Consider the following 13,175-nt stretch of genomic DNA (forward strand, 5'->3'; position numbering starts at 1 on the left):
AGCCCAAAGATGAATTGATACGAACTATGGGTGGCAATGGTCTGGAAATATCAATAGAGCACAAACTTTGGTAAGCCATAAAGGAAGCGTCCTCAACTTTGATGAAAGTGCTAACATAGTTGATCAAGGATTCAATTAGCCCCTCTTGCATAACCAAAGGTAAGTTGTAAGGTCGTAACCAAACCGAAATGAAAGTGATTTGAACAATTGCAGGATCAAAAATAGTGATTAAGGGGTCATGAAAAATTGAGATCTCCCATAAAAATAGGGCCCATTGTCCACAACAAATTTGCAATCCGTAGAAATAAGAAAACTAACCAAGAAGATACCATGATCCAGCAGCTCCACCAAAGGAACAGACAGGCTTGCCCAATTTCTCTTGTTCCAAGCTAAAAACTCATCCACTAAGGGCCTCTTTCCCACTACTCTAAAAACCAATGCCTGTGAACCAACATCTACAGTGACCTATGAAATGCATTCATCCAAATTATGGAAGTCCACAAGCTCAAATGCCAAATCAACCTTTGAGTTGCCCAAATACATTGAACAGCTAGAATAATAAGTCATTGAGTGGGCGGGAGATCAGGAGCTAGGGAATAGTTTTCCCTAGGCTGAACAGGGGGAGATTTTCCCTTTGCAACCACCCCTAGGTCTTCTGAAACATTAACCTTCAAGATTTTCTCTTTGCAAAAAGAGTTGCAAGCATCAAACAGATTTTCAACATTCTTTCAAAGGCAATAGTTCTACTTATCAATCCCCATTGACTCCAAAGGGGGCAAATCAAGAGAACAGCATCCCAAACTGTGGGAGCCTTCCCACTCGTGAAAGCCCAGCGCTAGAGGGTCAAACACTCGATTTCTATACTCTGTCCTAGCAATGTTTTCCACAGGAGACAAACGACCAAACTTCCTCTTGTGCAAGAAACCCAACACCTTCCCACAATCGACAAATGCAACTTGCTTTGCCTTTCTCGTGTCTACCTCCAATCCATCATCTATCACAACCCCCTCCTCCTGGCTCACTCTCGCTCCCTACGCCTGCTCACACTCCTTCGCTTTATTCTTCACCTACTCTAGTTCGCACATTGTGCCTCTAAATCAACAATTATTAGTTATAGTTTTGTTAGATTGCTTAATATATATTATGAAATAAATAAATAAATAACCTGAAAATTTAGATTAATAAAATAAATATAAGTATTTGCCTATAAATAGTAGAGTCAATTGTTCTTATTATATGCTATTTGATAAACTAGAATCACAAATTTCTAGTTATTTTGTCCCCTCCTAATGCTTAATCACAGGCCTGGAATGGGGACTATATCACAAATTCCCTAGATTTGAACTCTAAGATGGAATAGGAGAGCTCACATAGAATTGGCTCATAGTGAATGCTTTGGAGAAGCTCGAACAACATGCTTCTCCTAATGCTCTATGGTAATGAAATCAGTTTAGAGATTGGTCATGAAGAAATATTCAAATATAAAAATAAATAAATGACTATTAAAAACACAAACAAGTTCAAGGATTCATCACAATGCCATCTAGTATGCCTCAAGTTTGCTTGGATGAACACACTCCTTGCCCACTTTAATAACATGCACCAAAATGTACCATGAATTTGGTATGAACTAGACTTGGATCTGGCTAAATATCCAACGGATTTGGCAACATGGAAAAGAGCAATCAGTTTCTACAATATTCCTTACTATAAAACATAGATCACTTCTCAAGGGTATATTATGGATGAAAAGTATGAAAAGTATGAGTCATATGTATATTTAGGACAAAAAGTATTTTCTAAGATAGAGAGAGAATAATATGATCATGTACATTTCTAGGGGTTATCGTTAACAAAAGGGGTGGTAAAACATTAGGCATGTCAAACATTTAGAGAACAATAAGGTTAGGATCATTTTACTATAGACAAAAATCATTAAATTGACAATCATTCAAGGTAAACACTAAAAAAACAGCTAAACTAAAAACTATATTACGGATAATAAAGAAGAGTACTCTACCAACACTAGTAAAAAATTAATATAGTGCTATGGCAAGTATTTTGCTTCAGATCTTTCTTTTCACATTCTCTTGGCACAATCGAATTTATGAGACTCATTACTACCATCATAAGGCTCTACAAGATAGTTGTTGGATGATCCCAAACAATTCATGGCCTCTCTTTGTCAAGAGTATTACTAGAGTCGAGCAAAATTGTCATCTTTCAACAACCCTCTTCAATATCCACCTTGATAATCTTGAGCAATATATTCATGTGGATGATGATAGCCAACTTCATATGTTTTGATAGCTCTATTGCTCTTTGTTGATAACATGGTTTTCCTCCCTAACTCTCAGAATGGCTTGTAGACACAACTTGATGCCCTCTCCAAGTTTTGTGACCTTGGCCAACTTGTGGTCAACCTTAGTAAAACTAAGCTTATGGTCTTCACCACTCTAACAAGGATGCTCTTTCTAGGTTTCATTTCTTCTGCAATAGAGGCCTGGAGTAAATCGCCACTTCTTATACTATTCGAGAATTCAATACACTGGCCCTTTCTTTCTTTGCAGCCTACCTGTCAATCTCATTTTTCCAAAGGATACACCTCACTCTTCGTTCTAAAGTGTCAATACTTTCAAGTACATTTCTAGGATATTTCTTCAAAAATACACCTCTTTGCAAAATGGTTAAGCTCACAATGCTTTATGGTTCAAAGATTTGGGGCCCTAGCTTGGGATCTGGTGACTAGTCTTGATTTGACTGAGTTCAAATGGTTATGCTTCAGCACATGATACGGTGCAAACAGATAGTAACTCAATATATTGTCCAAGCCAAATTCACTACCAAACCACTTTGCCTAGAGAGTATCTTCAGATTCATTTAGATTATCTATTGGTTTCCACTCCAACCTGTGGGAGGCATCCGTTTTTGGCACTTCGTTCCTCTAGGTATATTGCCCCTTTGGGTCCTTCTAGGCATCTACATTGCTGGCTTTTCATAGCAAATCTCCCTCCAAGTATGAAAATATCTTTTGATAAGCTAATTCACTTCAGGTACTGCTTAGGTGACCCTAGTTGCCAAATTCCCAAGCAAGAGTTGCTGAATCAATCTGTCAGATAGGATATTTTCTATCAGTACATCCAGATCACTTGGACCTCCTCTCTGCATTCTCTTAGATCTAAACCAACTTGCTACTTTCAGCACTTCTTCTAGGTTGCAGGTTGGATCAGTAATAAATGCAACTATTGTCAACACCATAGGTATCATGGTTTAAGGACTCACCTTGGCCAGCTGGAAATGTGCTCCCACCAACCTCGTGTTGAGATAAACCACCATACTTTGCAAAGTGAAAGGATATGTTATCAATTTTTCTTTTTAGGAGGTGGACTCTGAGTAGGATTTTTTTATCCAATGTCCAATCTACTATGAAATTCATGAAATTCAATTTTTCTTTTTAGGAGGTGGACTCTGAGTAGGATTTTTTACCCGATGTCCAGTCTACTATGAAATTCATGAAATTCAGAGTTTTGGTGGCTTTCTAACCAATTTCTTCTACTACCCTGATTAGAGATGCTTAGCACTTTTTCTTTGTAAGGACCCCATTTTTAAGCATATATCCCCTCATGGAGGCCCTGAAGCTACAAAATTGATTGCTTCCTTCTTTTGGCCCATCACAGATGCTAGAGACATTAAGTACCCTTTTCATGCTATTGATTCACACAAATAAGGGGGTAGATTACTGAACATATGCTCTTCCTTCCACTCTACTACTGCTGGTGCTCCCCAAAACCTCAACTCTTCTAATGATCAAGGCTCTATCTCCTCTCAACATCAAAGACCCTCTAGTAGTTATCTCTTACAGCACAAGTCTCTTGAACAAACTCAAATCACCAGTTTCTTTTCTGACACCAACAGGTCTTCACCCTCAAGTGTTAGGGGAAATCCACATGGGAATCAAGTGTCTCCAAGGATGTCCAACCGAGCCCCCTCAGCCCTGGACTCTCCCCAGAGAGCATTCTCAGATTCTGCATTTGGCAATCACACAACAATTGATGTTTCTATCACTGGCTCCTCTAATGGATGCCAAAGTACAGACCCCTAATGATTTTTTATTCTTGCTTGGGTTGCTGCCATTCTTGCTTCTTACCTAGGCTGCCAGTTTTAGTCATCTGCTCCCCACTACTTTGAGGGGTCCTCTCCTTAAACATGTATTTATGCTATTTGTTTCAGAGTTACCATTTTTTTCTTGCTTTTGTTGCTTTTCATCGAGTCAAGGGCCCTTCTTACCCTGGTACTTTGCAATTGTAACAGTCGTACATCAGAGTCCCTGATCAATTCTTGGTCATCGATGGACACTAAAATAATCTATTTTTTATTCACTGGAGAGATCAAATACATAGTATCAAAATGTAAGGCTACTAATAGACATTACTATCCTTCAGCTTGGCTCCAGTCTTTTCCCTTTGTATCCAATGCCTAAATCTAATAAAACTGTACAAAATTGTAGAGAGAGATCCTAAAGATCTTGTGTAAGAGAAACAACTTTGTAATAATTCAGGAGGGTTTAACTCAGTGTAATAATGTGTGCCATATTAATAGTACATTTCTAAATAACAGCAGCTAAAGAAGATAAAGGGCACTTAAAGACTACATCAAATGAAACCTGATTTCTTATGGAGAAAAATGTAATGAATAACAGGGAATTGAACCACATAAAGAAATTGCATACCTGGAAACAATAGCACAAAATCTTTAGATATATCACAAAGCACAGGCTCTTTTACAAATTCACAAGAGTTATCTGGCAAACCCAACTCTACACTAGAATTCACAATTGGTTCTGAGGCCCCATTCCCTAATATCCGTCTTCCTTGAAAAGCTTCAATATCTGTCAATTGAACACAAGGAACAAAGATTGTCAGAAGCAAGTACATTAGCAAACCAAAAGAATACAATGTGCCCAAGTGTCAAAGGCATACATGTAATTATTGAAACTAAAAGATTGGATAAGAACAGATAGACGAGGACAATATTCTTCCTTCATGGAAAAGCATTTTGATAGAATTCTATGATGGCATATTTGTATCCACACACCAGATTTCAATTTTGTAACCTTTGTGTGTGACTTACATTTGAGAATTGACGTGATCTATTTTGTAGTTTCCACATCATATTTTTTATACTGTACGCTCCTGCAATGATTCACATCTACGAAGCAAATTGAGCCCTATTTCATGGTTTCCATAACATAATTTATTATGTTGTACATTTGTGCAGTGATCCCCTCAGACTATAAAAGGGTTTATCTATAATTGCACCATGGTACCTGTTGTGCATATCACACACCCCACCCCGTGTATGACAGGGGAACCCCTCCTTCAGCCCGATAGAGATGAGAGGTCTCGCCTTTGCATCGTGCCTTCATAACCAAAACAAAGCCCCCAAAATCTGCATTTCGGAATGCAGTACACTGAAAGGTCGAAATCAGAACATCAAAGCTCAGCAAAGTCGTTTCTTTATCCGCTGTGCCATTCCATTAACCAAAACTCTTCCTCAGAATGTCCAAGCAAAATTCCCAAAAATATCCCGACGCATGTTTTGAGTGCAAAGGGTCAAAATCGAGGGTAAGCAAAACGCAGTTCGTGTAATCTCAGAGCATCATGATTTTCTCATTTCGCCTTGTATTTGCCGAGAGATTTGCGATAGGGCAAAGTCAAGTCCAATAAAAGTTTGAAAAATGGGAGGCTGTTTTCATATCGCCGATAAAATCCCGACACTCAAAGCGGGTTGATAGGGCTCGATTTTCTTCTGGGACGAAATAAGTGTTTCTTCCTCGCAAAACACCTATGTATTTGTCGATAGAATACCGAAAATACCCCTAATTCGGATCAACATGAGTTGGGCAAATAAAATAAAGTTAGCATTCGCCTTCATTAGCCAGAAAGGGCCCGAAGTGTGAGACAAAGAAAGAGGGGTGTTCGACAAATGCCTAAGTTTCAAAGTATAAATCAACCTTTCTTTTTTTTCGCACGTTTCTCCTTAAAGTGCTAAAATTTCCCCTTGCTAGAGCTCAAGTTAAGTGAAAAATAATAGACGAAGGGAGTCGATGTATTTAAAAGGGGTATTTCTTTCAAAGTAAAAAAATATAAGACCTCATAAAGTTCATTTTCGCATTTTCACCCACATACGCCTAACTTTCACCCTAAATGCTGAGATGTTAAGTTAAAAGAATAAGGGTGGAGGCATTTTAAAACACTATGCACATTTGCCCAAAATCGCCTAAGTTTTCCCTTAGGGAGATTGAATGAAATTATAAAAGGCTTTTTGCACTTTTACCTCCCATCGCCTAACTTTCCCCATTAAGTCGCAAGCCAAATAAAGAAAGACTTTAAGTTGGAGATAACAAAATGAAAACTTGCACTTTGTTCTCTCAAAGCCGAAAATTCCCCTTTGTTGGCATAATAACAAATTAAAAGATAAAAAGAAATATGTTTTAAAGTGAAAGGGTCAAGTTCGCATTTTAGCCTCTCCTCGCCAAAGTTTCCCCTTAAACGGCGAAATGTGAAATTTTAAAAGAAGCGGAACTTTTTGGCACTTTGCCTTCAAAATGCCTAAGTTTTCCCTAAAAGGAAAACATTAAGTGAAATCAAAGGGGAACTTTTTGGCACTTTTGTCTGAAAATGCCTAACTTTTTCCTTTAAAGTGGCTCAATGTCAAATTAGGCGAATTGGCCCAACGTTGCCTTGGCAACATTTAATATTTGTTAAAATTACTTAAATTTTTCAAGGTAATTGATTTCGGTCGAACTCATTTTCTTTTGCAGATCAACACCACTGGAAGGAGCACAAGATCAAAGCGATTACCACAGAGCGCTACCAATGAAGAGCACAATGTAGAGCTAAAGGCAGAGCACAAAGATATGCACCAACACCGAACAACAAGTTGAACAAGTTGAAGTCCACCAATAAGATTGAAGATAAACATTTAGAATGCTACAGGTGTGCAGATTCAGAAATTGCAAAGCAAGAAATATCAGAAAATCAAGTTGTAAAACTCAATTGTTTTATTATAAATAGCTACCTGTGGGCATCGTTTAATGTATTCAAAACAAAGGGACACAGGTCAGTTATTTCTCAGCTACTCGATTGACCAAAATTGAAGTCAAACAGTTGTTGATAGGTGAGAAAATGCCTAGAAGTGGCAGTTGGGAAGTTATGGTAGTTACTAGGCATGGGTTAAAGCTGCCAACCTTCTAGAAGGCCGATTGCAGCCTTTGGATGATTTAAATCTTGGCCCTTGATCTGAAATGTAAAAATCTATAAAAGGCTAGTGCCTCTCTTTGTAAAGGGTTAGAATTTGTAAGATTTTAAGGAGTTAGACGTTATAATAGTTAGATGCAGTTTGCAAATTAGTGTTTGCCCTCTCGGGTGAATAACTTAAAACATAAAGCACGTAATACAGAACAATAACGCCATAGATATCAGACAAAGTATAAGATATGTTATTCCATTCATAGTTGTCCCCTTTACAAGTTACATTCCGAAGTATATAAAGATACCGAGGGAGTGTGGGCGCCAACCGTCACACCGCAACTGCCACCCCTCGGCTGCCAACTAACCAACACAATTACAACTTAATTAACAAGTTTTATTTCCATGTACAATAATGCCGCCAACATCATCCCCCCCAAAAGAAAAGTCGTCTCCAGGCGACTAACAACAAAAACGGAGATAATGCAACCTATACAATATATACAGCAGAAAAACTAAGGAGGGGGATGGGAAGGCGTCCCTGAAGTAGAAGGCTGAGACGCCGGTGTCTGGGTCGCCAAGCGGGCGCAAAGCTCATAAACTTGCTGAGTACGTGCAGTCACATCCCGTTCCGCCACCAATACTTTCTCCAAAGCCGTCTTCACCATACGCGCGACTTCCAGCAGCTCCTCTTTGGTATCCGCTGTCACTGTCATATCAACCGAGTCTGCAACAGGCTCCTCTCGGTAGTGGCTGCCTTGAACTCCTGCTGCACGAGGCTCCTCGCACTCTGCTCCACCGACAGGCGAGTCTCTACCTCCGCCTTCTCTGCGCGGGTCATCTCTAGCTGAGCCAACAACTGGGCCCGCTCTGCTGCCCAGGAGGCCTGCTGAGTGGCCACATCCCTCTCCAACGCGACTCTAGCAGCCTCGCAGACCTCTGACTCATGCCGGGCACGCCTTAGGGCATAGTAGGCGTCCCGGTAGACCTACTCCATCTCGCGGACAACTGCCGTCACCCGACTCTCCACAATTGGTTGACGCACACTCCAAGCCTCGAGCATCTCTGTCGTCTCAGTAGTCGGCCAACCCTGAGACTCAAAGCATGTAGTAAAGGCTGCGGGGCAGCCCACCTGCATAAACCATAGGGCCCTCTCCAACTCCACCAAAACCTGCTGCAATGCTCGCGTCTGGGCAGTGGCCACCACCTGCCTACCCCTCGTCACCATGTCAACTAGATAGGCATCAATGTCCTCTCCCTCCTGCACCGAAGGCTGTGAAGTCTCTGGCAGAACTGACACAACCGCATCCTCCTGTGAAGGCACCTCCTCCGCCACGAGAGGTGTACCATCCCCTGGCACCTGGATGGCAGAGATGACCTCTCCTGCCACGTGCCCAACTGCTGGCACATGTGTCTCGCCGAAGGAATCATCCAAGTCGACTACCTCTACTCTAGTCTCCCGACACGGTGAGAATACAACAGCTCCCTCCGGTTGTGCCAATGTCATCTGAAATCACTCTGTGAGCCATCTCTCCATAGCCATGACCGACGGGTTGGCACGCATCTCCACAACCGGGGAAAGGGTTGTTGTCATCGGCTCCTCCAACAAAGACGCAGAAACAGTCACCACTGCCTCGATCCCCACAACGTCCAACCGCACCTGAGGCTCCGTATCCACCACCTCCCACAGCCCTTGCTCCTCAGCGACCATCACCCGGTGGGGTGACTCCTCCGTCCCTGACTCTGCCATGTCCTCAGTAAGTGCCATTGTGGTTGGGCCCGGTCCTGGTGATGCTTCCTGTTGCTGGATGGGGCCAAGTGTAACTGGCGTGCGGCTCTGCCCAAAGGCCGGAATAAAGGTGCCGCGCACTCCAGATGATACCACAGGCGTGCCCATCGGTAGCAGAGGTGCGGCAAAAAGAACCCGCTCCTCCGTCGCCCTGCTGCTGTCGTCCTCCTCATCCTCCCCTTCTGAATCCTCTGTACTACTGGAATCCCTCCCACTGTCAGGTTCCCCTGAGGCCGTATCTACTGGCCGTTTCCGCTTCGCGGAAGAGTGCCAAATGTCCAAGTGTCTCCAGTACATGATAGGAGGCTCGCCAGCTGCCAACGGTCCCTGTGGCCGTACCTCCAACTCTGCCTCCGACACTGCTTCTCGCGTGGCCTCCGAGAATAACCCTATAGCATAGTGGGGCATATAGAATGTGCGATGCTGCATCGTCAAAAACTCATACATGCGCTATGCTAGTAACGTGGCCCAATCATACACCACGCCATTCATCAACCCGTTCATGAGCATAATCTGAGGGAGGGCGATGTCCGATGCCCTACTCGACCCTGTCAATCTGCTCTTGATGACATCCATAATGCACCGCCAGTGGCCCTCTGCAACGAAGGTCTTACGGATTCCTCGACCCTTTGTGGCATTAGCCACGCTGTCCAATTCTACTGCCGTCAAGTTCCTGGAGATTAATTTAATCCACCGCTCCTTCTCTTCCCGCTTCATCTTTTTGGCCTTCAACTCTATTTTCCTGCCCTGCCTGCCTGGAATGCCGAATACTCTCGTGAAGTCCACCGCTTTGAAGGATATGGTAACATCCCTCCCAAGGTATTCGAAAGTACTGGTGTGTGTGTGTCTGTCGAAGGTGTCTACCATGAACCGTAGGGCACCCTCGTACTCGCGGATGGGAAACACAAGCATCCGAATAGCCCACTCCACTTCTACCTTGCAAAGGTTTTGCTTTACCAGATCATTGTCGGGAGTGTCCTGCCACCATTTCCGGCATTCCGACCCATTCAGGCCTTCAAAGGTGATATTTTGGGGTGTTAATGTATTCTTCCCACTTAGGGCAGCCTGTGGTGCTTTCTGTTTTTGCTTTTGTCGGGCGCTGGCATCCATGGTGCTGCCTGCAACACATACACCTAACGATAAAACCCTAGTATTGCTATCTATCTGGCTGCTACTAGAAGAAGCCTACAGCTGTTTTTTCCAACTTCGTTTCCCAGCTGAATCCATTAATCTCTGGTATAACTGAATTCTGGTAAAAAAACGTACAGTAGTTGGACACCTCCATAACGACCTTCTGCTGTTGTGTATGGCTGTTGCTGTGCGGCCTGGGCTGCGTCTCTTCCTTCGTGCGTGGCAGCTATGGGTTTCCTTCGCCTTCTTTTTCCCTTGCATTCCTTCTCCTTTTTCTTTTTCTCTCTCTGCGTGGGCTGCGTGGTGCTTTTTGTGTTGCGGGGGTTATGTTTTTTTTGCGTTTTAATAAAAAAAAATTCGGGCTTTTTGATTTAGTGCGGGAGCCACCGCATGGTGGTCCCACCCTACGGTGGCTTCACCGCCGGTGGGCACACCGTCAGTGGTCCACCGCACGGTGGCTCCGTCCAATTTCGTTTTGTTTTTAAAAAAAAAAAAAAATCCATACGGTACGGTCATCGTACGGACCGTACGTTTTTCTTTTTTTTCTTTTTTTTCTTTTTTTCTTTTTTTTACTTTTTAATAGACTGACAACCATCCATGGAGGATCCAGGTTCCCTCCGTTCGTGATAAATCTTTAATTTCGACCCATTGACGGCGTCGGGTATCTCCTTCCGTCGAGTGTCCACAACTTGATCGCCTCGTCAACGTTGACCTCGCGTACCTTGAAGGGCCCCAGCCATCGCACTTTAAAATTTCCTGGTTTGATTTCGTTCCTCCCATTGAATTTCAAAACTAGTTGTCCAGGAGTAAACTTCATTCGCCGAAGGTGTCTGTCGTGCCAGACCTTTCGTCTTTGCTGGGCTACCTCTGTGGCCCATTGTGCCATCATTCTTTTTTCGTCCAACTTGCTTAAGGCATACAGTCTCTCTCTCAGGCTCTCCATATCCCCAAGTTTGTTCTCTATCGCAATGCAAAGGCTTGGCACCATGAATTCTGCTGGCACCACCGCTTCCTGCCCATACATGAGTTGGAACGGAGTCTGACCCGTGGTCACCTTGTAGGTCGTTCTGTAGGCCCATAGTACAGAGGGTAACTTCTCCTCCCAATCCTCCTTTTCTACCCCACAGGACTTGTAAATTACCAATATCAATATTTTGTTTGCGGCCTCCGCCTGGCCATTGGCACATGGGTAGTAAGGGCTCGATAATGAGTGAAAAATCTTAAACTCTGAGGTCAACAGCCGTATGACATGGTTCACGAAGTGCCCCCCCCCGGTCACTGGTCAACTGCATAGGTATACCATATCATGTAATGATTTGTTCATAAATAAATTTTGTCGTGCTTACTGCCAAGTTATCCGCGAGAGCCCTCGCCTCCACCCACTTGGTCAAGTATTCTGTCGCAACCACAATGTATCGGCACCGTCGTGTGCGGCTAGCCTTAAGAGGACCTACAAAGTCGAGTCCCCATCGTTCAAAGAGTTCCTGTGCGTGCGAGGGGTTGAGGGGCATGAAGTCCCGCTTCAGAGGTTTGCCCGCCCGTTGGCAAGTGTCGCACCCCACAACCCACTCCCTGGCGTCGTGATGTACGATTGGCCACCACAGTCCTGCCAGAAGCACCTTGCGGGCTGTAGTGTCTGGGCCCATATGTCCACCTGCGGGTCCTTCGTGCGCCTCCCTTAATACACTGGGGACTTCTTCTTCCATGACACAACGCCTTAATACCTGGTCTGGCCCCATTTTGTATAGTAAACCGTTGATGAGCGAGAAAGCCCTGCTCCTTAATACGAGCTTTCTCCGTTCCCCTGGGGCCATACCCTCTGGAAATCGGGACGTCGACAGGTATTCTCCAATCTTCTTGTACCACGAAGGGAGTATGGCTATTTGGAACAAGTGCGCATCCGGAAAATCATCATTTACTCCCTCTGGCGGTTCCCCCGACTTAATCTGGGACAGCTGATCAGCTATGACATGACTTCGCCCTGATCTTACCACAATTGAAAATGTGAACTCCTGTAGCAGCAATAGCCAACGGCTTATCCTCCCCTGGATAATAGGCTTGTTTACCAAGTACATGAGTGCCTGGTGGTTTACGTAAAACGTGAATGGTGTAGCCAGTAGGTAATGACGGAATTTTTGTATGGCATAGACCATGCCGAGGGCTTCGCGTTCTATGGTACTGTAGTTCTTTTCAGCCTTTGAGAGCAACCTGCTGGCAAAATAAACGGGGTGGTCCAACCCGTGTCCTCCTACCTGGGCTAGTGTAGCCCCGATGGCGTAGTTTGAAGCATCCACGTGCACGTGGAATTCCTTATCCCAACTCAGGTATGCCAGTATGGGTGTTCCCATCAACCTTGTCTTCAGCTCTTCAAAGGCCTTGCTCTATGGCTCTGTCCAGATGTATGGTTCCCCTTTCCGTGTCAACCTATCCAACGGGTGGGACACCGCAACGAAGTTCTTGATGAACCTCATGTAATACCCCACATGACCAAGGAAGGACTTTATCCCCGTGACGTCCGTAGGAGGTTCCATTTCTACTATTACCCGAATCTTGTCCGGGTCCATTTTCAATCCTTCTTTACACATGATGTGTCCAAGCAATCTCCCCTGTGGTACCATGAATCTACATTTCTTCGGATTAAGGGCCAACCGTGCCCTCCGACATCTCTCTAGGCACTCCCCGAGGGTTTTTAGATGGATGTCCTATCCGCTATAAATAGACCAATCGTCCAGGAAGGCTTTGAAGTTCCCCACCGACATCTTGTCGAAGATGTGCAAGATGATGCGCTGGAAGGTGGCTGGTGCATTGCATAGACCAAAGGGCATTCGGTTGTATGCATACACACTGTCTTCCACCACGAAAGTTGTTTTCAACTTATCTTCCTCCGCGATGGATATCTGGTTGTACCCAGAGAACCCATCCATGAAGGAATAGATTTCATGTCCAGCTACTTCCTCTAAGATGTTGTCGGTGAATGGTATGGGAAACGGGTCTTTAATAGTGAC

At 43.9% G+C, this 13,175-nt stretch overlaps 1 protein-coding gene across 5 annotated transcripts in view; it reads right to left on the bottom strand.

Moving 5' to 3' along the window:
• LOC131045794 (uncharacterized) overlaps window positions 1-13,175 on the bottom strand; it is a 266,420-nt gene that overhangs the window by 142,601 nt on the left and 110,644 nt on the right. For all 5 annotated transcript variants that reach the window (XM_059221422.1, XM_057979440.2, XM_057979441.2 and 2 more), the window contains one exon: window positions 4,730-4,888. In XM_059221422.1, coding sequence (XP_059077405.1) covers window positions 4,730-4,888 — 159 coding nt within the window. The remainder of the gene's footprint in view (window positions 1-4,729; window positions 4,889-13,175) is intronic.

Source organism: Cryptomeria japonica, chromosome 5, assembly GCF_030272615.1.
Source record: "Cryptomeria japonica chromosome 5, Sugi_1.0, whole genome shotgun sequence".
NCBI lineage: Eukaryota > Viridiplantae > Streptophyta > Pinopsida > Cupressales > Cupressaceae > Cryptomeria > Cryptomeria japonica.